Raw genomic sequence first — 27211 nt, forward strand, 5'->3', positions numbered from 1 at the left:
AACGCAATATAATAACGTATAACATAATAATAGAACAACAGAAACAAAAGTTAAAGTGATGACAACAACGGTGAAAAAGAAAGCGGCATTAACAGTGGCATTAACAAACTGTCTATTAATCCTTAACAATACTAAAATCAAACAGGACAAAGAAAATCTCCCATACTAAAACAGGATACCTTAACTTTATGAAAAATATACATGAACGAGGCTTCAAGAAGTTGAAGTAAACCTTTTTCAAAAGATCTGACCACCACTTTTTTTTACCTTTAGAATTATTAACACTTAATTTTTTTAAGCAGTTGTGTCAACCAGACGTGGATTCGTAAAATTTCAAAAGAACTACAGTTACTCCAAAATTTTCAATCACAATCTTTTAAATTTGACAGGAGTATCAAATCTTTAATTTTTCTACACTTTACACTATTACTCTACATTGTCAATTGAAAGATCGACTACACTGTCTCATTAAACAGAGCTTTATCTACTGGAAAAGTAAATATTAAATCCCTGTCTAAGGACCAAGGTCTAAAAAACGGGAACATTCTCACAACAAATACACTTAAATTTAATCATCAGAATGTTGGACTGTTCAGTCAACAAATTTGGTGGATTGATATTTCAGCAGCACAGTCAATATTCCAATGGGTTTTCATTGTGTGATTTGTTTTTGTACTGACATAAAGCCGAATTCATACTGAGCCTTCTTAAAGACAAAAAGACAAAACATCTAATAAAGGTCTTTAATATTACTTTCAGATTTATTAATGATTTTCTGTCTCTTCTGTTCAGAAATTTTTTTAACATGAAAAATATGAAACAAGCATATAATGACACAAGTTCAATTCACTGCAAACATTACCTGATAATGTAAAAATTATCAGTGGTCAGTTTAAAGTATCTTAATAACACAGTTCTCGTTATACATGTTAGGGGAAAATGGATATTTTCAAGCAGAACACTATATGCATTGAAAGAACTCTGAACCTTTTTCAATTTTGATTCCTAAATATATTCTCCTTTCTCAATCTATTTTAAAAAAATCAGCACAACAGAATGCTGGACCCCCTGACACTCTTACTCCCATTTAATTCTGGCCCTTGCCTGTATTTGAATACATGATGGATTGTTTTATTATTTGAATACCATGAAAATAGCCATTGTGTAACCACAAAATGTTATTGTGAGATTTAGAAAATATAACCTACATCCTCTTTTATATTTTAATGGGGTTATTTCATTGACATACTCAACTTTTTTCTTATACTTGTCATAAATGGAATAACTTCTCCAAAACAAAATAGATATTGGTCTTTCTTGAACAAATTACTTAGCAGTATACTAATGTCAGCCTGTTGGAAATAATATGGTTTAAAAAACTAACATGAACTGAAAAAATCAAACAACAAAATAACAACATAAACAACACATGTATTACAATCTCTTGTCTGAATACAATAAATAAAATAAACAGATTAAACAACTAATTATGAAACTGCTGGTTCTTTTTTCTCACTGAGATATTAATAAAGTTGGTGTGTATAAACATATTTTGCTTTGCATTTTTCTGGAGTTTTCAAATTTCATTTCGAATAAAAAATTTATATATCTAGTGTATATAAGCTTTCAAATTTAAGAAATGTACAATAAAAAAAAGGTAAGAGGATATACACAATTTACTATAGCAATTTGTAATGAATTAATTATCTCTTCAGTGGATTTTAAAGGTTAAATGATTGATTAATACAACTGCATACATCAGACATATATTTGTTGTTACTTTCGTTTTTTTACAATAACTGTTCTCCTATGTCACTTAAATGTATACGCTGAATAACTGTCTTTAATAGAAGGCCGGCATTCCATTCATTACAATGTTGAATATCGTAAATGATGAAATTGTGACAGAGGCAATGGTTACACTCCCTAATACATATGATTCAACTTCAACCCATTCTGAAAACAGAACATACAAATATATATTAGCAAACACAATTATAGGATGCTTTCTATGGCACTAATCATAGACCTACTTTGACAATGAAGTTGATGATTCTTTATTTTCAATTAAATTGGTATTTTTAATGTAATCAACTAATATTTAACTTGCATCCAGTTGTCAAGTTGCGTATACTATTTCGTCATTATCTGGGTTAATATGATATGAAGTGATACCAAATTAGCCGATATTAAAGTCTTAGCAGATAAGAAATAAATAAGATTTTCAAAAATCAAGATATTCTATAGTAGTTTGTATTGTATTTAAGGTGTGGTCATTAATGTAAATCAGAAGAAGGTCAGTAGTTATAACATTGTCAAGTAGGATTAGTGCAAATTCATGTTGGAATTGTCGATACCATAAGAACTTTAAAAAAAAATCTTCCCCAACATTTGCATGATCAGTTCTTTATCTTATGGCATTTAAAAACAACACTTATTTAAAAGATTGTTTTGTTAACATCACATCGTTCATTTGAATAAACAAGACACCATAGGAACATTTAAACTGAAGCCTTGTTGAATTAGTTTTATTGAGATGTGTATAAAATATCAATTACATGTATGTTTTGTTTTAATAAACCTACCCTCTGGCAATTCATTGTCTGTACTATCTTTAGAAATCTCTACTCTCAGAAAACCCAAGGTTGTATCTGTACCATCAGAACAGGATATGTAAATCTCATATTCAGGGAAGGTGTCAGCATTTAAGGTTGCAGAGCTACTGAGATGAATAGTCTGACCTGAAATTCAATTGTACATCTTTTCACTGACATTTGCAATTAAAACAGGACTTTTTGAAAAGTTTGAAAAGAGAGTTGAGTTTTCAGAGTTATTTTTTTGGTACTTTTGTTTAGAAATAATCAATTCTTTGTAGAATACCAATGGTTTATCATAAAATTCCCCATGAAAGTTTTCATAATTAACAATATAAATTGTTTGTCAGAAAAATAATTTGGACAAAAATAAACAAATTTTAAAAAAGAGTTTAGACCTACTGATGGACATACCTTCTAGATAAAAGACATTTTCTGTTTCTGGATTTGTTTTTGTCATGTTACATGTGATTGGGTCTGGACCTTTAGATGGATCATCAACAGTGAAGGTATATAAAGCTCCAGTAGCTGTTTCTTCAATGTATATCTTCTTGTTGAAATCTGGGAAGGTAGGCGGCTGGAATTCAATTGTATATGCATATTAGTTTATAAAAGTTAGTCAACATTTCAAAATCTTTTTTCTTTATAAATCTGAATTTAAAGTTAATTTCATGATATTTGAGAATGGAGTAAACGTGCATAAAAATAAAAGAAGACAAGAGGCTGTCACAACGACAGTAAACCGGATTTTTTAACATTTATTTGTGTCCTGGCAATATCACAAGAACCATTACTGATGAATGGTGAAAGTGAAAATCGTCAATATCAAATTTGACCTCCATTTTGTCATCAGTATCAACATATTAAAATTTGAAAAGCTTAGATTGAATGGTTCATGAGTAAATGCAACAACGTGAATGGAAACGCCATTTTACGATCTTTCAAGAACCTTAACTCCTGAACGGTAAAAGTCAAAATCGTCATTATTGAACTTGACCTCTATTTTGTCATCAGTAACAACATATTAAAATTTCAAAAGCTTTGGTTGAATGGTTCATGAGAAAATGCACGGACACGACGGGAAACACCATTTTTCAATCTTTCAAGAACCATAACTCCTGAACGGTAAAAGTCAAAATCGTCATTATTGAACTTGACCTCCATTTTGTCATCAGTAACAGCATATTAAAATTTCAAAAGCTTTGATAAAACAGTTCATGCATAAATGCACGGACACGACGGGAAACTCCATTTTTCAATCTTTCAAGAACCATAACTCCTGAACGGTAAAAGTCAAAATCGTCATTATTAAACTTGACCTCCATTCTGTCATCAGTAACAACATACTAAAATTTGGGAAGCTTTGGTAGAACAGTTCATGCGTAAATGCACGGACACGACTGGAAACTCCATTTTTCAATCTTTCAAGAACCATAACTCCTGAACGGTAAAAGTCAAAATCGCCATTATTGAACTTGACCTTCGTATAGTTGTCAGTAATAATATATTAAAATTTTAAAAGCTTTGGTTGAACGGTTCATGAGTTAATGCACGGACAACATTTGATTGCCGCCCGCCCGCCCGCCCGACAGCCAAACCGCCCGCCCGTCCGCCCGCCGTACATCCCCAAATCAATAACCGACATTTTTCTCACAAAATCCGGTTAAAAATGTATTCTTATTAATGTCAATGTATTATTATCCTTTGAATCTTATAACAAAAACATGATGATTTTCTACATAGACCTTAGAATATAAACAAACAGTACAATATGATGCACATACAATGTTAAATGTGGGACCTAGTTAAATTAATTCATGACACAACATCTTCATAAATTAACAGTGCTAATTGCAAAGAATAGCCAATTATTGATAAAGCTTTACCCCATTAAATGTTGTTATGGTAACAGTTCCAGTAACTCTGTTGTAGCAGGAATCCTCAGCCCACATGACATACAAGTGATACTGGTTTCTTTCTCCAACTATATGCAGAAGATCATCTTTCACATGAACAGATTCTATAAGAAATAATTGTAATCCGTTACTGTAAAAGTTAGAGACTAGGTAATCATTTTCAAATAGAATTATGACAACAAGCTATATTTGAAATTGAAAGAAACATATTTATGGGCACACTACAACTATAAAATGCTCACATAAAGCATATGTTTGTAATCTTTATATTGTTCTACTAGTATATTGTCTGAAGGACATTTCTGTCCAGTATAAATTGGTAAATGCTATGAACATTGCTTTTATGGATATTGTATTTAAAAGAAAACTTTATTTTACATGTTAGCCATGCCATATGCTAAATAAAGGCAATAGTAGTATACCGCTGTTCAAAACTCATAAATCCATGGACAAAAAACAAAATGGGGTAACAAACTAAAACTGAGCGAAACGAATTAAATATAAGAGGAGAACAACGACACAACATTAAAATGTAACACACACAGAAACGGACTAAGCATTAGACAAAATCCTATGAAAATAACAAATATAACATCAAAACCAAATACATGAATTTGGGATAGATAAGTACCGTGACACGTCTTATAGTAATGTGAATTCACACTTAAAAATAAGAGAAAACAAACGACACAACGGAAACACAACGTTAAAATGTAACACACACAGAAACGAACTATAATATAACAATGGCCATATTCCTGACTTGGTACAGGACATTTTTAAAGGAAAAAATGGTGAGTTGAACCTGGTTTTGTGGCATGCCAAACCTCCCTCTTTTATGGTCATGTGAAATATAACATTAAAATGACAACACAACATTACAGGACTACAATATAAATAAATAGGAGAACACAATTGGCAAAGAAACACACGAATAATAGCTAACAAAAGGCAACAAGTTTAAAATTTTAATACGCCAGAAGTGCATTTTGTCCACACACGACTTACTAGTGACGCCCAGATACAAAAGTTTGAAAGCCGAAACAAGTACAAAGTTGAACAGCATCGAGGACCAAAAGTTAAAAAAAGTTGTGCCAAAAACGGCCAGGGTTTTCTGTTAGGTACCAGAACATCCCTATTATTTAGAATAATTTATACTTTTGCAAACAGTAAATTTTATAAAATGACTATACAAAAGATATATGATAAAACTGACGTATTAACTAATTACTGGAAACAACCAAAATACATTACATAACCCGACAAAATGCAACACCAAAAAATAGACACATCTGAATAAGTTAAAACCTCAAGGCCAAGTGACGTCATATTTGAAATTGTAAAAAATGACAAAAAAATGACGTCACATTTGAATTTGTAAAACAGATCATAAAAATTGGAAAATGACGTCACATTTGAATGAATAAGATAGAATTAGGATTGATTTAAGATTATATTTGAACTTAATACTGATATTACATTTAATAACAATGCACATTTCAATACTTATTAATAGCAAACTAAGGTAGCAATGAACTATATTATATAGCTATGTCCGGTTTGTTTGGAATCTAACTTCAAACATAAAACATCGTACAGATTACGTTAAACAAAATGAAATCTAATAAATGAAGGCGGTGATTAATTTTCTTTACCATAACACATGAATATAATAGAAAAGAAGTCAACACATTTGACAAAATCCGAAGAGAATTACAAATATAACATTAAACATTTAAACTAAATACATGAATTTGGGATAGATAAGTACTGTAACACGTCTTATAGTAATGCGAATTCACACTCAGCAAAACAGTCATAATCGGGAATAAGTCACATTTGGTAATTAAAAGATAAGATGAGGTAATGATAAACCAAAATCTACCATGTGGTAAAAATGTCCTTAGCTAGTTTGGTCAAAGACACATTGTATGGATCCACCAATTCGTGATGGTGTCCATAAAATTTACAGAGTGTCAATTTTAATCTGTCCTCCTCATAACTTTGTTGGAGCAGTTTCTGTGTAAGGAGCACACTCCTGTATATGAAGTCCGTATAGTGTGAACAAGCACGAGAATAACGTATCAATTGTGATATGTAAACACCATACGAAGGCCGGAAGGGGCAAAGGGTATGTTACTGCTGAGAAATGGGAAATGATAATTGAGAAGTTGAAATCATCCCGTTTATCATAGATTTTCGTGTGAAGTCGTCCATCTGCGTCAATATTGAGGAAAAGATCAAGGTATGAAGCAGTCCTTCTAGTATCAGTAGTATCCTTAATTTCAAAATATATCTAGGTTTTATTTTTTGCATTTTTTATTGTTTTAATTTCAGCAGTGTTTACTCAACCATCAACTTACTAGACCAAGTATCAAAGTAGAAATACTGATCATTATCATATTCTGGCTGGTAATCAACAAACCAATCAGCATAATCTGTGTCATTGAAGAAAAAATCTATCAGACTGAAATCTATTGGTGAATGGTCTGGTATTGTCTTCTCATAACGTGATAAATTAAAGTAGGGTAGTGTATCTGAAAAAAAGAATAAAAGGTATTAAAGACCAAACAGCCTATTGTTTATGCGCATCAGCTAACGCAACTTGGTAGTGACATAAAAGCTCTATGACATTGTTTCTAGCAATGAAAAAACGTCAAATTATAACGTCCTATTTCGCGTTTTTCACGGATTCCAACATGGTGTACGCTACGTAGGTACGCTACGTCTCCCAAGAAAAGAGGAACTATTATGCGTCGCACTACTTTAATATCCTGTGGAAATTTAACACAAATGGACACATAAGATACTATACTATATTTAACCTTCGTTCTAATAAAAATAATAAAATATAAATTTTGATCTCGACTTTTTGCATTGCGCTGTTCTGCATTTCATTTTTTTTTTTATTCTTTCACATGTGTAGATTTTGTCTGATATTTGCGTCGATCTGCATTTCATTTTTTTTTCTTCTTCACTTGCGTAGATTTTGTCTTTCGTTTGCGCCAATTGTGTACAGGTTAGGTGACAATTATTTTTCTGCCCGATTTGTTGGCATTATGTGTTCTGGTCTGTGCATCCGTTTGTTCGTCAGTCTGTCCCGCTTCAGGTTAAAGTTTTTGGTTACAGTTTTTGATCAAGGTAGTTTTTGACGAACTTGAAGTCCTATCAACTTAAAACTTAGTAAACATGTTCCTTATGCAATGATCCTTCTAATTTTAATGTCAATTTTTCAAAAATTAAAAAAATTGAGTATTCACAAGGTTAGGCCGATAATCAATTATTCCTAAAAGTTTTGACATACTGGCAACATGTGCATGTAACTGATGTCTGGATGATTCTCGTAAACTAATGTCCGATCTTGCAATGAAGTTAAAATTTATTTATACTACTTATTTGACAAAATCTTGTTTGTCATTTGTTTCATTTCAAATTGTCTTAAGGAGAAATGATAAATATATCGTCCAATCTCACTGAAACTTACAGCTAATTTCCTACTGTATGTAGATCAACACTTTGGTTTGCCTGCCTGCTTTGTTTGTATATTTTGTATAATTATATTTTGATAACGTCCAATTCAATTAAATAGCATATACACAGGTTTACATACCTATATATAAAGATGTCAATCTTAATTACAGAGCTTGAGTAAACATTAATACAAACAAAGCAAGGAAGCCAACCAAAGTTTTACCCTACATGCATTAGGAAATAAGCTGTAAGGCAAAAAATATTAATAAAACTAATACTCAGCGAATGTGAATTAAAATCCAAATTTTCGGTGTTTAAAACTAAATTGTTGTTAATTTAACTTATGACAAAAACAATTGCTCCAAGAATAATATCTTACATAAAATCGCTCCCTTTCATTTAGCTACAACTGTGACCGGAAAGATTGAAAACAAATTTCGATTTTCAATGCCGGAAACAACCTTTTCTTTGTTTTAATTTCCAAAATGAGCAATTTAGATTTATTATATTTAAAATTTATCCTGTTGGAGAAATCTTACTTTGTAGTTTTCAACGGAAAATTATTTCTAAATTAATTTTTGAATCAAACACTTTTTGTATTTTATATTTACTGTCTCGTTTATTGAAAACACATGAGGTAGTAATAAAAGGATTGTATTTTAAGATAGATGTATAACGTTTTAGAATCAAAACTTTCATTCATATATTATACCTATCATTTTAATTTCCTTATATCTTGAATAGTCAAAAATAATGAATTCACAAACTCGATGCAATAATTTCTAAACGTTCGTCTTAGTCGGGAAAAATAATGGTATACAGAACTCTGTCCATGCTTTTGTATGTCCGTCTTTCAACAGTACCGAATGAGTTCGTTACGGCAAACTTCTGAAATTGACGCGAAAAAGAACCATGCACAAAAAAAGTCATCTAGTCTGGTATAGTCAAATACTCTGTAAATAAACCAGTGCCATTTTTCATTTCTTTTTTTATTTTCAATAATTTTGCTTATGTGGAACATAGGACAAAAATAGACTTTCAATACAAAAGCGGCGTGAAAGGTTATTTAAAACAATTTTCATTCCGACGGACGGTGTTTCTGAAGGTTTATATTGTGTGGCAACAACATCATAAAGAAGTGAAACTGATACATGCATAATCTCTAGTATTACCGGATAATAAAGTACTAGGTGAATATAGTTGTTATTCTTGGAAATTTAAATGTGGGTTTCAAACGTCCAATTTGCGATTTCTTTTTTCAAATAGTGCGCCAGCCAGGAAAGTTTGTACTATGACGTCAGATGCAATGTTCTGAAGAAAGACAACTCTTACATATGGCACTTTCCTTCTTTAAATTTTTATGAAGAAATCACTGGTAGATATTTTTTAATACTGGAAACGTTTTTCAGTTTTACGTTTAATTTTTGGCGGGAATGAAATAAATCATATTTTTAAAGATCAAATAAATATGAGCCTTAAACTCTTGAACCTGTATTTGAAAGATACAAATCTACTGTTTAACGTGAATCAAGAATTATGCTTGTAGGTTTGATATAAAGCATTTTTTTGAGAGTTTAGATAGCAAGTAAATATTATGTTAATATTCGGGAAAACACAAAACTGAGGTTGCTATAGTGACAAAACTAAGTCGGTGACCCCCAATTTTTTTCATCATATTTTGTTCCTCAAATCATGCAACACCTTCACACAAAATTTAAAGGAAAAATCACTGATAGAAATGAATAGGCTGTTTGGTCTTTAAATTATCATAGTGTCAATTTCATTAAAATTCAGTCTGTCAGTGAGATAAGCTGTAGATATCAGTCAGTAACCTCTTTAATCAATATTTCTAATTAAGTTTAATAACCCTATTCCAGTAAAAAGGCGTATAAAAATTCAGGGACTGCATCATCTTCTGTTTTGGGTCAATATTTAAATATAAAAGTTATTTCCTCTTACACAGAGATTAATAATTTCTAGAATGGCAAACATGAGTTCACAATAATGAGTTACAATACTCAAGAGAAGAAAATATTCAAAGGGATAATCACCAGTATATATATAAAGCTTTCTTGCCCTTCAAAACTGATAAAGAAACTCAAACATAAAATCTACAATGCACTAACTTTAAACAATAATAACATTAAAATATTAAAAGATAATCCATGTACAACTTACTTTCAACAGTGGTATACTGAATGGCAAACACTTGTTCATATAAAATCTCTTTGGTCCCATTCCAGTTGACCACATCACCATCTTGAGGATCCTCTGTAACAATTTTATAAGTATCTGTAGGACATAAGTTTTCTCTGAGATCTCTGTGTTCAGGATAAGAAGCATTGTATGAGGCATTACACCAATCATAAGATAAAATCTGAGCTCCACCATCATACCTGAAATAATCTTGTCAGATAAACAAGCTCTTCAAATTCATCCTGCAAATTTTCCAAAATACCAGAGCAATTACTCAATAAGTTTTAAACTTTAGTTTTAAAATCATCTAAAAGTTAATATCTAAAATCTTCAAAAAATCCTTTACAAGAATTTGTTACAATCACTGAAATGTTTGATTCCTGGAGGTAACTTCATCAAGGGTCAAGGTCAGATTGACCTGATTTTGTCATTTGGTATATGTATTCCAATCACATGATGCTTCTGCATACAAAGTTGTATATACTTACCATCCAATAAAATCTCTGGCGACTATAGTGATTCTTTGCTCATCTGGTGGGATGAATGTGTTTATCTTGTTAAGGTCAGTATCTGTAACAAAGGAAATCATCTTAATACAGTTTGGCTAATCAAAACCTCCTATACTTTTTTTAGAAAACAGTCTCTTAATCTTTGGTAACATGTATATAACTGAGATACCTATCGATTTCTTTTATTAACATTATTAATCCACAATGTATTCATTAAAAAGAATTAATTTAAAATGCAAAATTCGAATGATTTTAAAATGATGGCTAGTAAATATCATATATCTTTTTCACTTTAAAAGATTATTTTTGGAAAGTAAGATACTTGATTTGTAATAACTTGAATAACTCAGTTGTAATATTCTGCTACATAAATGCCAAAAGGTCTAGTCAATGATAACTATATTTTTTTAATTTATGGAGAGGTCTATGTATATTGATGCCATAAGAGTGGAAAGAATAGTTATATGGAGCGCATGAATTACTTGAGTAAGATTTTCACCTTAATAAAAATAAGTTGTCCTTTGCATGAATATATGTTAATATGTATGTAATAATGTTCTTTGGCCATTGTTACATTATAGTTCGATTCTTTGTGTGTTACATTTCGGTGTTGTGACTCTGTTGTGTCGTTGTTCTCTTATATTTGATACGTTTCCCTCAGTTTGAGTTTGTAACCCGGATTTGATTTTCTCTATCGATTTATGAATTTTGAACAGCGGTATACTACTGTTGCCTTTATTTAGAATGTAATTAGTAGTAAATACCTGAGATATTAACAGAATTGGTTCCCACAACTTTTCTGTATCCAGGAACACCAATTGATCTCCACACAATAAATTTAAGAGTTCCAACATTCACTGGATAAAATGTCCATGATGCTATTAGTCCACAACATCGTACAATATCAACTTCACTCTCCATAATATAGGCATTTTCTAATGAAGAAAAAGTAAAGGTCTTAATTCAATACGTATGTGTTTCCTCTGCCCAACTTTAACTAATCAGGTTGATTTATTGTTGATACTGACTGTTCTATTTTCTTTTAATTCACTAATGATATCATAAAGGTGATGAAATACAAGAAGAAGATAGAAAAAAAAGTATCTTTTTTTGGGGTAGGTGGGACAAGGAGAGAACAATTATATCACATTTCAACTAAGAGTTAAAAAAAAAGTAAGTAGTAATTTCTTTTTTTTACCTCTCTCTCATATGAATTTCAAAAGGTACAAGTATTTGCACAGTCAGCTTCATTGCATATGTTTTGTCCGTGCATGTTAATATACCTGATGTTTTAACTTCCCATTGTTTTGGTTTATCTCATTTATAAAACAAATAAAGGTATTATGTGAAATGTAAAATACCTTCTTCAGTGTCATTTACTGGTCCTAATGTTAAATTTCCAATGTCTACATAACTAAAATTCCTGGCCTCACAATCTGTAATTAAAGGCAGTCATACATTAATATAGTATAACACTAATTTTTAATAAAAACTTTATATAATAACTCATCTTCTTGTATTCCCCTATAAGTGTAAAAGAGCAGAATAGGTTTATATTAAAGACATGCCTTTCACAGCCTTCCATACATTAAATTTTGGTATAGTCCTCACCAGTCCTTAAGTCTACCAGTCATTGCTTTCAGTCCATAGAGTCACATATTTTGCCAGGCAAAGGCAATTGCCAATTTTTAACCAAAGAAAAAAGAAGTGTTGGTGTTCATTTGTTGACTAGGGTACACTGTACAGCTAGAATATAGCTGGATATCAACATCCCTTGGTTTTTGGGGTCAAGAAATAGGACACAAAATCTTCATAATTGACGCTTTTTGCACCTGATGACCAACTTTGAGAAAAATGCTGTCACTTAGAGGAAAAATAATTGTTGATTCTTTGAGAGCACTTCATGTCTTGATTTTTTATGTCTTTCATCATTTATTTTTTTACCAGTATAGTTTTTTTCAGATTCTACTTGTCTATCAATTGCCCCTTTGGTATCTTTTCACCATTTTCCCCACACAAACTTAGCATTAATCATGATTCATTGAAAACATTTGTTTATTCTTCCACTGAGATTTAATGCATATAATCTGTTTGAGAAATATCCAATGAAATTTGAGTATAACTTACAAGTACAGTATCTATGGTTTCCTTTAAGAAGACAATCTCTTGTCTCCAGTGTATGAGGTTCATCACTCTTCTGTCCACAGGTGTTGTTATATCCATCTACAGTATTAGACTCTGTATCAGATTCACAATACCGAGTCCTTGTTTGGTATCCTCGGTCGCATGTAATGGAACAATCAGACCAATGGGACCATTGTGACCACTGAGGGACTGTAGTAAAAAGAAAATTGTTTTAGTTACAATGTGTTATAGTGGATAAAAGATAATAAATTTGGTATGACAACTATACACCACTGACAAATTGCATTAATTGTTAAAGTAATTCAACTGGCATCCATTATCCAACCTAGATCTATTACAACTGTTCAAACATCCATATACAAATACAAATACCATATTCTAGCAACATATATATATTAAACAAAGAAGGTAAAACATATCCTTCAAATAAAAATACCTTACCAAAAAGTTGTCTTTGAATATTTTAAGTTGATCAAATATAAAGCTGACATCTAATATCTTATTTCTAAAATTATATGAATCGATAAGGAAAGAATTTAAATTAGAGGCTGTTTTGATCAGACATAAACTGTCAGAAACTAAACAGGAATAAAATGTTTTTTCATTGATCTAGATTTATCTCCCATTTATTTTGGGATATTCATTGTATACATAATTCCTATTTCATTTGTCTGAATTAAGTTATGCTTACTTATACATCCATATTCCCAGTACATTGTTCCACAGAAAGATATGTATCTGTTGGTGTAGTAGCTGACTTTAGTCCGTGAACAAGCTTCATCCTCCCAGCCCCAACCACAGCGATAGTATTCCTTGTATGTAAATTCCACATCATAGTCTCTACTTGTATAACACCATGTTAAACTGTCATTAATCAACACATCACAATCATAATGGTTATGACACAATGAATCTGTATGACTGATCCCATTGTGCCAGGTATCTTCTGGTTTATAGAACCAATAGTCATCTGTGTTATAATCCCATGCACATCCGTGTGTCCAGTTACTCAGAAGTATATCCAGTGAACCATTAGTGTGGTAAATATGACACTCTGGGGAGAAGTAATCATTTCTACATGTTCTACCAGAATCTACAAAATAAATCAATATATAACCAGAGGTGTGTTTAATTGGTCTCTTCTGTACATCTCCAGAATGTCTTCTGGTGAAGAATCCAAAATATGAGTCTGACATCTTCTAGAGATATTTTGAAGATGAAGCAATAAAACATAGTTCAATTTGCGGTTGATTTTTTGATTTTTTTTTTATGTTGGATGACCTAGATGATGTTTGCAATGATTAATTATAAAATTCAGTTATGCAGTTCATTAGGTAGACTAAGCTGTTATAGTGTGCTATGTTTTGGCATTGCTGTAAATATATAATAAGTGTAAAAACAAATAAAATTGATTTGCATGACATTTTTTCTTTATGCTTTCCGGGTTATAAATATTGGTCATTAATCCTAATTTGAAATTTAGCTAGAAAAGAGTTCCATTTAGGGCCTTATCCTTTTCCTTTTGGGCAGCAGTATTTAAATATGATTTGATTAAAATTTAAAAAAGTAATAATAAAGGTTTTAAAAGAAAAATCGTTAGGTCCACCATTGTTTGACCTAGTACACTCATGTGCATATGCACGGATGCGAGATTAAATTATGCATCTGAATTTTTCAAAAATGCTAAATATACCATTGATAACTATATCTAACGGTCGAGTCTTTTCCTGTAGAAAAACACATAGAAAGATCTGTTTTAAACTCAATCGTGCTTTAAAAACATACACAGATTTTACGTATTCGTCTGTGGTCCATGTTTTACCATCAAGTAGACATCCCGTAATAGGAAAAGTAAAAACAAACAAAAGTGAAGTTATTGACAGCGTTATTTTGCACAAATAAAGAGTCTTAGACAGATATTAATACTCTGATGTTGCACACTGTAATTTGTGCACTGTCAATTTAACAGTTAGCGGCAAAACATCGAACTTATGTTAAAAATCAAGTCAAACTGATATCTATAGTTGCCTTTTATAGGACTAAAATCCGGATAAGACAAAAATGTACGGCTGTCATAAATATTTTTTGGAAGCCCTGGATTATATATGGTATATCTAAATAATATTGGTATCCTCCAAACATAATTAATTCCCTGTTGGATAACTTACATTCACAGGTATGTGTGTTACATCTCTCCCATTCTTCTGGTATACTGTCCTCACAATCTTTAGGACTACCAAAATAATTCCATGTGGGGTTGCTACAGTTCCTGTGTCTAACCCTATAACCTCCACCACAAGTACGAGTACAATCATGCCAGTTGTTCCATGTTGTCCAACCTGCATCTCCTGTTAATATATATTTCTTTATAATTTCAAATACTTTAAATTGTACAGGGATTCTGAAATCATCCAACCTTTTTCTACAAGATATCCCAAACAGACTACAAAATAAAATAATTTCTTCCTTCAATTGTACCCTGTAAGTAAATGACTAATATTTTTTTGAACATCATTGATAACTTAATGACTCCATTTTCAATTACCCTCAACTTATGGCTGGTCATGCTATATCTTCAAACATGTGATCAATAGATTTCAACTGAGATAAAACTTCTATCCCAGTTTCTGACAAAAGATAGCATTCATCCAAGACTCAGAACGTCATTATTGACAATTTACAGTTGAGCATTTTTTCTTATTTTATTTATATAAAAAAAGAAGATGTGGTATGATTGCCAATGAGACAACTCTCCACAAGAGACCAGAATGACACAGAAATAAACAACTGCTTTGTTTGCAGCAGCTTAAAAAATAAACATTAAACCTATGAACATTTCCCCACATATGCCAGGTAAAAACTTAAAATGAGTATCTACATTAAACTAGTAAGTCTCAGATATAAACGTAATCTATCAACCTCATACTTACTAACACAATGGTAACGTATCCATAAATTGGCTTCTCCTTCAGTACCACACTGACTGGCTACATTGGCATTAGTCACATCGAAGGAACAGTCAGTTTTGTTATCACACATGTCCTTGACCCCATATGTCAAGTTATGTAGGCAGCCATAATGTGGTTCGTAGTTATAGGTAACATTGTCAATTATGATGTAGACCTTTAGAGGTTCTATATAGTCTGGGTATGTATAGGATTCTTCATGTTCAACCATACAGGATATAGAGGCTACCTGGCCTTCTCGTGATGTATACTCATAGTAAGCTGTTGTGTAAAATAAAATTTAATCATATCAATATTGAAGTTTAGAAAATAATTATTATTCAAAAGTACAAAATTAAGGAATAATTAATAGTAATGCATGTTTTTCCTTTAATGACCAATTCAAAATTTGAGAGTATTCTTCCTGGTATGTGAGGAAGAGAACATAAAATGTATCTGCAATTGTTAAATTTAAAATTAATAAAGTCATCTCTACAAATACAGTTACTAATATAATTAATTTTGGGATGGCAATACGTTGTCTTTGCACAAAGTGCTGCCTAGCAATTTTTGCAGAAAAATTCTCACATCTACTTAACATTTATTCATAAGAATTTCAAGTTTATCCAATTTACATGCAATATTCATAATAATTTGTCTAATAAACATGCAAACAATATCTCCATAGAAATACTTACTTGGATAGAGAACAATGTGCTCAATGAGATCTACAGTCAGTGTAGATACTGTGGTGTCTGTCCCATCGTTCGCTGTTATTGTGATCACATACTGACTAACAGTATCATAGTCCAGGTCAGCCCAGCCATACAAATAGATTGTCATATCTGTAAAATACCATAATGAATTAAAGATTCAACTGTATAGGAGAGAAGACGAAAGGTCAATTGAACCAAACACATCGCCATTCTGACCAACACCTTGGATGGTCTCCTTCCTGCTATGAGTGTGACTTTGTGTCACCTGAAATTTAGAAAAAGGTATTAAAGTGACCTATAGACCTTAATTTTTAAAAATTATTAATCTTTCTACAATCAAAGATCTCACACACCTTTCTGTATCTTTGTGTATACATATTTCATTAAGAAAATTCATGAAATCTGTATGCAAATTTAATTCAAGTATCGCACATTGTAATTGTGATTTTAAGGAAAATTCATGAACACAGATATCAAAAAATGATTGATATATATCAACAGATTACATTACTTGAGTTTGCTCTCAGAAACCCACAGCATTCATTGATACAGTACTTTATATCTTGCTCCATTATGGTAAAATCCAACATGTGAGCTACCTGATTATGTCCTGATATCTCATTTAAAATTAAAGGACACAGATTCAATGATAAAGATGATCCTGTTATGTTTGCTTGAAAGTGATATCGGAATCAATTTTAAGTGTGACTTTATGATTTAAGGGACAACCCTAATGTTAAAACCCCTATCTTTTTTGTTTCACTTGTACATATGTTTTGTGTCTTCATATATCAAGGATATAGTTTTAAAAAGATAAGTAGAATTTCTTGAAAAACTTATATTTTCATCCCTTACACTCCTGTACATATGCCTTTCCAATTCAGGAAGCTTGTTATGGGTTGCCATTGTTCATATCTTTAACCTTTCATAATTTGTTTTTGTTCATAGCAGATCTTTATAAGTAGCTGTAAATCTGCATTTATTTTTCAACTAGTTCATGCAGACTGAAAGTGTATGATATCTGGTATAGACTTGTTGAAAACTACTGGTCTTTTCTATAGTCAGTGTGCTGTTAGGTTGCTGTAATAGTGATGTATATCCCACTTTATCCTATTTGTGAACTGAGCCTAGAGCCTTAGTAAACCTTTAAATATATGACATCAAACACAATATAATACTTGCTTTCCATATAGAAGAAGTTGGTGGATGGACTAACTGTCATATCCCAAGTGATGACGTCCTCGTCTGGATCTGTGAGGTTAAATGTATATACCTCTCCTCCCCATTGTAATTCTGATATGTTTACTGCTCCTGGCAAGTCATTAAAAACTGGAGGCTGGAAAAAGAACAACATATCTGATTAAAAACATCCAAACATCAAGAAAATATGACATCTCCTTCTAATTAAAGTCATATGAAACCTCAAATTAAAAAAAATCATGCATATGTTTTTCATAACTAAATGGATAGTTTTCATTACACAACTTATGTATATAAACTTTTTTCTGAGGAAAATTCTTTAATTTGTCCACATTTAGAAGAAGTTTACTAATTTTTAATTTCTTGCTTCCGCAATTCGCCGATATATTTTCCGTATGCATAGTGACCTCAGCGTGACCCTCCTCGTGAAAATGCGGTGTTTGCAATACGCATTGATCTGTCATAAAAATAAACAATTATCTGATTGTACATGTTAAACAAGTGCTAAATACCCATGCTTTTTGTTGATTGTTTACTATAAGTTGACAATCGGTAAACATCGGCTTAAAATCGGATTTTAATAAGCTGCCATATTTGTTAAAACATAACAGACAGAGAGAAAAAAATTGACGATTATACAATATATTTTCGTAATTAATTATAAAATCGTGCACAGAGGACTAAGTTTATGATATATACATGCATTGGTTCAAGAATTGGATAAACATTATTTTTCACCAATGACTCGTTTCATATGACTTTAAATTTCAAACATGTTTGTCAAAAATGCAGCCGCTAATTTGACAGTCTGGTGGGACGCATGCATGTCTCAATTGACGAAGGCCCTGTTTCAGTTCCAATCAGGGTGTAATCAAAAAGTTTAAATGCTGTTTTGTGTTTTGTAACAGAAATATTCCACAGCCTTTCCCATAACAGTGAATATACATCAACAATCAGTTAATAACACAAAAGTTATATGCAAAAACACTTTAATGAAGCAACAGAAAATCTAATGAATAATTAAATGCTCTTGTGAACATTGCATATAAAGGATATCTTCTCAGTTGTATTTTGTTTTGAAAACAAAACCTACCCAGTTGTATGTTGTTATGGTAACTGTCCCTGTTACTTTGTTATAGCACGAATCTTCAGCCCACACTGTGTATTTGTAGTAGTGGAACTTTTGTCCAACTTCATGAAACAATTTGGTCTTTACATGTATGCTTTCTGAAATCCAATTAAGTTTTTAATCTTTATGAAATAAGCTTTTTTTTCATAATATTTCATTATAGCAGATGTAATCTTATTCACAAGAATCTTTATATTTTTTATCGTGTCCTTTGGTTTATTTGTAATTTTTTTAATGAAGATGACAGTGGTTGTTATACCATTAAGCAAAACAATGCTGTACCGGTAATTATATAAAATCAGGTCGGATTTTTTTCTGATAATTTGGGGTTCTTATGAATATCAAGTTGTATGACTAAAGAGAAACTTCGAGGCTGAAACTTGATGTTCAGGTTCAACTTATATCAATGTTTTGTTATGTCATCTATTAGCACATTTGTCAGTTCCCCATTCAGAACACATTATTTTTGTTAATATAAGTTAAAGCACAAGTAATCTTGGTTACATCATCTTTCCAGGTATCTTCATATTCTTTAAATCAGATCATAGAGGAAGTAGTCATGACCGACAATGTCACATACCTTTACTTGACTATGTCACATACCTTTAGTTGAGTCATAATAGAAGTAATCATGGTTGTCAAACATGCCTTCAGCATTTTGCCAAAAGTCAGCATAATCATTATCAGTGAAATACAGGTCAATAACATGCTCATCAATGGCTGTGTAATCTGGTATTGATACACTGTATATAGGCATAGTATAGGTTGGGTTTTTGTCTACAATAGATAAACAATCAAAAGATTTAAAAATAACTGTAAGTTCTGTATTTTAATGTTCTAAGAGGAGCATAACACTTTCTATTACAAAGAGGAATGTTCATTTTCAATAGAATGTACAGTGCAGTGAACAACACTTTCTATACAAAATACATTGTTATGAAATTCTAACAAGAATGTGTCCATAGTACACGGATGACCCACTCGCACTATCATTTTCTATGTTCAGTGGACCATGAAGTTGGGGTCAAAACTATAATTTGGCATTAAAATTAGAAAGATCATATCATGGGGAACATGTGTACTAAGTTTCAAGTTGATTGGACTTCAACTTCTTCAAAAACTACCTTGACCAAAAACTTTAACCTGAAGCGAACGGACGGACGCACAGACGGACGCACAGACGAACGGAGGCACAGACCAGAAAACATAATGCCCCTCTACTATCGTAGGTGGGGCATAAAAACATTATAATGCAGCAGGGATCTCCATGACCGGTTTTATGATGGCAGCTAGCCATCATGAAAATATCATCCGCCAACGTCAAATATCCAAACCATTGTTAAATTATCTTCTGCCATCGTCAAATGATACCCGCCATTGCCAAAATTTGTTTTCATTTTTTTTCTGCTGCCCCTATTTTGGTTAGTAATCATAACCAATTAACTCTTGGGTTATTGTATTATAATCCAAAAGGTACTCCTTTTACTTCTTTGGTAGGAGACTAATAAGTGATTTTTATTCATGAAAAATTGAACACAATATCTGTAAACTACAACTGTTTTAACTAAGGGTCATGGTCACTTCCTATATGAAGGCACACACAGACATGGGCCTGATATTAATGAATCCCTTCTTTGATATTTGAAATATATCAATGGGTTGCAATTTTCACCACAGTGAAAACCCCATCCCTCTTTTGAACTTACTTGTAGTTGTGACATAACGAATGGCATATACTTTATCCTTGATAGGTGTTAATTCTGTAGTATTCCACTCTACAAGATTTCCATCCACAGGTTCAGTAGTTGTCATTTTGTAAGTATCAGTAGGACATAAATTCTTTCTCCAGTCAATATGGTCATCAGTGGAAGGGTCATAAGTAGAATCACAATTATCATAACCAATGATATTATTACCATAATCATATCTACAATAGGTTAAATAATTCTTACTACATGTACTCTGATTAGCCAATACAACCAGGAGTATTATATATATGACCACAGTTTTAAAAGTACTTATATGGAAGTAGATCTCATTTTTCAGATAATATGATTTTTGTATTTTGTAACAATTTGTAGTTTATAAGATAACATACTTATATCAATTAAATTTCATCATTTTACAAGAACAAAATAATAACAAATTGTTCTATAGTGTAAATAAAACAACAGTAAAAAAGGTCAAAATCAGCACAATTACTCTTTTATGAGAAGGTGATACAAAGCAGTTGATCACTGCCTCTTTTCTCAGGGAAGTCATATTCATGGTATCATTGTACAGATTAACTGAATTAAACAACAAAATAATTGTGTCAAGTTTGTAATTTATTCAATAAATTAATATGTTTTCTATGTTTAGCATATAGATGAAGACCAGCAATAAAAGTGCAGTTTCTTTGCTTTTATTGTGGTTTTTGCTGTACATATACTGATTTTGTGTCATGGAAGGTTTCCCCAATCTTTGTTTTTCTATATTAGATATAATTAAAACATACACTCCAATAAAATCTCCAGGAATTATAGTTATCTGTGAAGACAGTGGTTGGTTAAATACTCTGTACCCAACACCTGTAAAATTAAGTAAATAAAATTCAACAGAAAAATAACAAGCATTTACACATATTATTAATATGTATGTATTAGTATGGTAAATGGTATTGGCCCTTGGTACTTGTAATACATAAAGTCAAGGAAGAAAATTAGTAATATTACAGTTGTTATGAATTCGTTTGATGTGTTTGAGCTTTTGATATTACCATTTGATTAAAGACTTTGTGTTTTCTTATTTTCTTGGGAGTTTAGTATTTTATTATTTAATTTTTAGTACAGTAATTATACTTTGTTCACCATTTTACCGCAAATAAAGGGTACTGAAAAGAATAATTTGTAATGCAAGATTAATACCTGTGACTTAAGAAAATGCTTCATAGATTTAATGCTAGATAAATTTATTTCAATTAATTTTACTGGAAAAGTAATCTTAACAACAACTCAAGAAACTGTACTTAATTTGTTACATCTGTAGTATTTAAAATGTATAATAGAAAGCACAAACTGTCGGATTTTCATAGCTTTATTTTGTTTTTGAACTCTTAAATAACATTAAATAGTTTCATTTCATTTCAGTTTTTTTTTTTTCTTTTTGAGAAAAAAATTATTTGTATGTATAATTATTTGCACAATAATCATGCTGGGAAAGAAAACACTTACAATGTATTTTCTAGAGTAAAAATCTAAAGGGGAATGGAGATGTTGTATTCCAATACACTTGAACTTACACATTAAAAATACAGTCATTTGTTATATAGATTTTTACCTTTCGAAGTTGAAAATGATGTGTAAACTTCCAAATGTTATAAATTTGTTGAAATAATTTACATACCTGGCACATATTCTTTTACAGAACCAACCACTTCATATAGATGATTTTCTCCCGGATGTCTAGTTTTCCTCCATACAATAAACTTGATCCATCCTGTGTTCTTGGCCATTATTTTCCACTGACTGATCTTCCCACAGCATGATATCTCATCAATATCACTCAATAGGAGATAAGCATTTCCTTAAAGTGAAAAAAAAAATCTCTGAAATTCTACAACCAGTTTTATCAATTGTTTTCCTATTTAAAACTTTACTACCCTTTTATGATTTAAATTAATATATTGTTGACAGCGGTACCAGAAATGGCATATGTAGGTTTATAAATATGCGTTAACACTGAAGACAATTATAATACGACCAGTCTACAAATTCAAAGCAATTACTTTATTCTATTTCACAAAACCAGCACTTGAACGAGTATTGTACTTAAAAATGAAAATGGCAATTGCTAAAAAAATACTTTTTCACTTGATTATTCTCAGTCAATAGGAAATCATGAAAAATGCAAAATACACCTGTAATTGAACTATTTGAAACTTCAACAGTCCACCATAGTCTTTAACTGAACTTGTTATTTATTAATTAATCAGATGCACACTCTGAAATGTCTCCACTGTTTTACTGTAACATGAAGTTTTTAACACAAGTATCACATAAATAAAGGCAACAGTAGGATACCGCTGTACGAAACTCATAAATCGATAGAGAAAAAAAAATCTGGGTTACAAACTAAAACTGAGGGAAACGCATTAAATATAAAAGGAGAACAACGACACAACATAAACTTAACATCAGTTCTATGATAATGAGGTCATGGTCATATGAACCAGGGAACACAGACATGTACACCTTAACATCATGCAATCAATACACTAAATGTAGTTGACCTGCATGCTGCTCATAGTATTCAATAATCTTATAAAAATTATGAAAATATATCATTGACCAATGAACCATGAAACATATTAACTGACATTCTAATGCAATTCGTTTATAACGATAATTTTAATTGGACGTTGAAAAATATTATGAAGGCCTGGAGTAAAGTCCACGTTCTATTAGTCCAGAACTAAGAAAGACACCATTTTAAATAAAGATTATTTTGGTATGTAATTTCTCACAAAATAAACATGAAAGTCACATTTTGAGCCTTAAAATCTTCCTTTTGTCAACGTTGATACCATTCCGAAGAGTAAGGTATAAATATGTCCAGTGTTTATGTTTGCCAACAGTTTCGCGGACTTTTAATTCATGTAAATTTATGCCAAAATATTCATTAAATAGTATTTTAATGTGCTGCGCGTCGCTATGTAAACTTAATTTGCGACAGTAAAATCTATGTTTAACGAAGGCCAAGATTAAAATACAATTCAGTTATCTCCTAATTAGTAATTTCATTAAGAAGTCCAAAAATTACAAAGGACCCCTGCGAATAATTCAGGCCAAGTTTTGTACATATTGATAAAATTGTCCATAGACAAAAGTTCACTATGACAGCATAAGTCATGAACAATGAAAATAGCCTGCATTCTTCTTAAGTTAAGTAAGAATAATACAAACCTGCTAATGTTTCTGTTTGGTAAGAACCTAAGCTACTACTTAGAGTGGAGTAGGTATTGTATGTTGTACCAACACCACAATCTGAAAAAAAATTGTATATTTACCAAAAATTCTGTATTAATCATTTTTAAACCTACCTTTTCTACACAAAGTTTCCTCAGTGTTTTATTCCTACATAGCCAAAACATATAACTTTTTTGCCTTAAAAGATTTAGTTATAACTATCTGTACTGTGGATTCATTATTATTCGTTGGATACCACTTTTGTTTGATTTTGTGGATACAGGTGAACTTCCGTAGCTATTTTGTGTGGGGTATAATACTGTGCCACTGACTCGGTGAGAGGCAAGAGATTCAAGTAAGACACAGATATAGTTATGTATTTATGCATTTCAAAATATGTATAAGAGGAAAATTTTATACTGAATTTTCCAGCTTAATTGTAAAATATCAATTAAATAATAACATTCTACACCATTTGGCTACCTTAAGTGTAGTATGTAACTATACAAGTGTTGACCATTACACCAGATCTATTACTTAAATAGAAACTTACAGTAGGAAAGGTGTTGCAATTGGTTGTCATGAATCTTTTATATAAGCATATAACCCAATATGTTCAGGCTAAAATTTGAATGAACTGAACAAATGTACAACAATAAGTAAAGGCAGAAACTAAATAACTTAAAATAATACAGGAAAAATCTCTATCATGTGAAAACTAAGATGGGAATTACAAAGTTGATATACTCACAAGGACAGAAATCATGTACACCCTTCAAAGGACAGTCTCTTGTCTCAATATGGTGTAATTCTGAACCTGGCTGGTTACATCTTTGTCTGTAGCCATCTTTGGTGTCAAATTCATTATCACACAACCTTTGTCGAGTCTGTTGTCCTCTCCCACATGAAACAGAACAACCTGTCCATTCAGACCAGTATGCCCACTGTGGTACTGCAAACAGAATAAAAAGACTATTTGTAGTCAAGTACCATTTCACTACATAACCAATTTTGTTATTTATATTAAAAATTTAAACAGAAAACACCAAATTATTTGTTACAAAACCAAGACAAATAGCCATCCTCAAGTAAAAGTAAATTTTTCAGGGTGCATATTGTGATTTGAAAAGATTAATTTCACGATAGAATTTTTTGTATAAAATTCCCCATACTTACTTGTACAGTTGTATTCCCAATAGACAATACCACAGTATGACAGGTATCGATGGTTCATCATTGAGGTATTAGTACGTTCACATTCTGTCCATCCTGTCTCACCACACATGTAGGTATCAGTAAAGTTATGATAAGATTCATGGGCATAATCTGTGCTACAGAATACAATGTTATCATCACTGACCATCTCCACACAGTCATAATGGTCATTACAGTAACCTTGGAAGATTGATGTAACATCATGCCACACGTCCTTGGTGTTATAGTTCCAGGCACAACCATACGTATAGTTAGCATGTAATATTGTCACATATCCCTTAGTATCATAACTGTTACATACAGGTTCAAAGTTGAATAATCTACAGGTATCACCAGAATCTAAAAGAAGTAGTTTTATTTTCAGCTGATACAATTGCTATTATTTCTATTTTAAACCGCATTAACCTCAGCACATCAGCATTAATATCAATTAAGACAATAAAAATTTAGCAACACTATACATTGGCTGAAATATAAGCCAAATCTTATCAATTCATCTAATGTGAGGCTTAATCATTTGAATCGAGAAAATAATTAAATAATCTAATAATTGATATTGTACTGTATACTTATACTATGTTACATGTGCTAGCTAGCAAGATTATAATGAAATATTGGCCGGAAAAATATTCAACATAAGTAAAGACATGGAAAGTCCTTTATAAAATGGCAAACCTCTCAATTATATGACAGTCACAGTCATAGTGTTTAATTATATGACAGTCACAGTCATAGTGTTTATTAGAATATTTTAGAAACAATAATCACATATATTTGTTTACATATGTGACTATATATATAGTGCAGGATATTCCAGAAACATTAAATGTGAATATACTTACATGGACAGTCGTGTAAGTTACATCTCTGCATGTCGTAATGGATGTCATCCTCATACACTTCTCTTTTACTGTGATAATTTGGAGTTGGATTTGTAAAGTTCCTTTCTCTGCGTCTCCATCCTCCACTGCATGTCCTATCACAGTCACCCCATTCACCCCAGGTAGTCCAGCCGCCATCCTCTATTAACAAAGTAATACATTAGACCAATTGTCACCACACATCTCCATCTTCAGGAAAAAACACTCATTTTAGATTCAAGTATGTTCACAATTACTTTGATGTTCTCGCAGCTCCAATTTGAATACCCATGAGTAAAACTCTGTCATTTTTCAAAACCTGCTGTGAACATTTGAAGCTTAGTATATCATGTTGTTTAGTCGTACAGTTAATCTTGACTTTCTTATTCAGCAGGTTGACAATTTTGAATAAAATTCATGTTCTATTACAGATGCTTTAAGAAACTTACTGTCACTACAACCTTTTTATAGTTCCAGTGCATGCATGAATATCATAGGTTTTTGTTACTATCTGACTTGAAAAAGTCTGGATTTCAATCAATTTGAGGCTATTGACAACTTATCTCTGTTTAATAAATAGTTTCCTGAGTTCATGCTTTTGTGTGGTGACTTGTATTCTGATTTAAGTGTTGCTATTTTACTGACATATAACCCATATTTGTTTTGTGACGATGCTTTAGGTACCTTCAAAATACATTAAACTGTATAGATAAAATAGACTACTTACTAATATATAGTGATCGATGGTATATAAACCAGCAATACCTTTTAGACTACTTACTAATACAGTGATGGATGGTGTATAAACCAGCAATACCACTGTCCCCAGTACCACAGGAACTTTGAATGTTTGAATTGGTTACATTAAATGCACACTGTGTCCGATTGTCACATTTATCTTGGACTCCATGGGCATCAATATGGTTACATTCATGGTTGTAAAACATATAATGTACAGAATCGATAACAATGTATGGATCTGTAGGTGGATTGTACCCAGGGTATGTCTCATAGGCTTCATTTTCCTCTACACATGACAATGAGAGTTCCAGCCATTCTGTAGTGTTAGTATAGTAATACACTGCAAAAGAAGAAAAATGTAGGTTTCAAAGTATTTATTTAAAATGAATACAAGACTGTACATTGATCTGCAGTTTAAGAAGAGTGTGATTTGTTTTGTAATTTAAGTTACATTGTCTCTTTAAGAGCTTGATTTTTGTGTGTCATCACTTGGTTTTTGGACAGCATGATTGTTGTCTAATACCACTCAAAGGCAAGTTTACTAAATTTTTATCAGCTTGTCCCTTAAAGGGCAACTAAATGTTGTTTCTGTCCAAAGCTAACAAAATAAAAGCTTCAATCTAAGATT

General features: G+C 31.5%; 1 protein-coding gene across 1 annotated transcript in view; it reads right to left on the reverse strand.

Annotated features, from left to right (window-relative positions):
• Nucleotides 1-729: 729 nt before the first annotated feature.
• Nucleotides 730-27211, reverse strand: part of LOC143054023 (uncharacterized) — a 119057-nt gene continuing 92575 nt past the window's right edge. Inside the window, exons 33-57 of the mRNA XM_076226867.1 lie at nucleotides 26624-26923; nucleotides 25825-26004; nucleotides 24944-25321; nucleotides 24519-24719; nucleotides 23765-23845; nucleotides 22206-22385; nucleotides 21319-21391; nucleotides 20528-20748; nucleotides 19425-19598; nucleotides 18786-18919; nucleotides 17675-17828; nucleotides 16475-16621; nucleotides 15762-16058; nucleotides 15000-15179; nucleotides 13523-13924; nucleotides 12814-13020; nucleotides 12048-12122; nucleotides 11451-11621; nucleotides 10666-10747; nucleotides 10160-10377; nucleotides 6874-7047; nucleotides 4481-4614; nucleotides 3009-3171; nucleotides 2586-2741; nucleotides 730-1956 (exon numbers count right to left, since the gene is read on the reverse strand). Of these exons, the coding sequence (XP_076082982.1) occupies nucleotides 1844-1956; nucleotides 2586-2741; nucleotides 3009-3171; nucleotides 4481-4614; nucleotides 6874-7047; nucleotides 10160-10377; nucleotides 10666-10747; nucleotides 11451-11621; nucleotides 12048-12122; nucleotides 12814-13020; nucleotides 13523-13924; nucleotides 15000-15179; nucleotides 15762-16058; nucleotides 16475-16621; nucleotides 17675-17828; nucleotides 18786-18919; nucleotides 19425-19598; nucleotides 20528-20748; nucleotides 21319-21391; nucleotides 22206-22385; nucleotides 23765-23845; nucleotides 24519-24719; nucleotides 24944-25321; nucleotides 25825-26004; nucleotides 26624-26923 (4595 nt within the window). The 3' untranslated portion in view covers nucleotides 730-1843. The remainder of the gene's footprint in view (nucleotides 1957-2585; nucleotides 2742-3008; nucleotides 3172-4480; nucleotides 4615-6873; nucleotides 7048-10159; nucleotides 10378-10665; nucleotides 10748-11450; nucleotides 11622-12047; nucleotides 12123-12813; nucleotides 13021-13522; nucleotides 13925-14999; nucleotides 15180-15761; nucleotides 16059-16474; nucleotides 16622-17674; nucleotides 17829-18785; nucleotides 18920-19424; nucleotides 19599-20527; nucleotides 20749-21318; nucleotides 21392-22205; nucleotides 22386-23764; nucleotides 23846-24518; nucleotides 24720-24943; nucleotides 25322-25824; nucleotides 26005-26623; nucleotides 26924-27211) is intronic.

The sequence above is a fragment of the Mytilus galloprovincialis genome, chromosome 12, assembly GCF_965363235.1.
Source record: "Mytilus galloprovincialis chromosome 12, xbMytGall1.hap1.1, whole genome shotgun sequence".
NCBI classification, from domain to species: domain Eukaryota; kingdom Metazoa; phylum Mollusca; class Bivalvia; order Mytilida; family Mytilidae; genus Mytilus; species Mytilus galloprovincialis.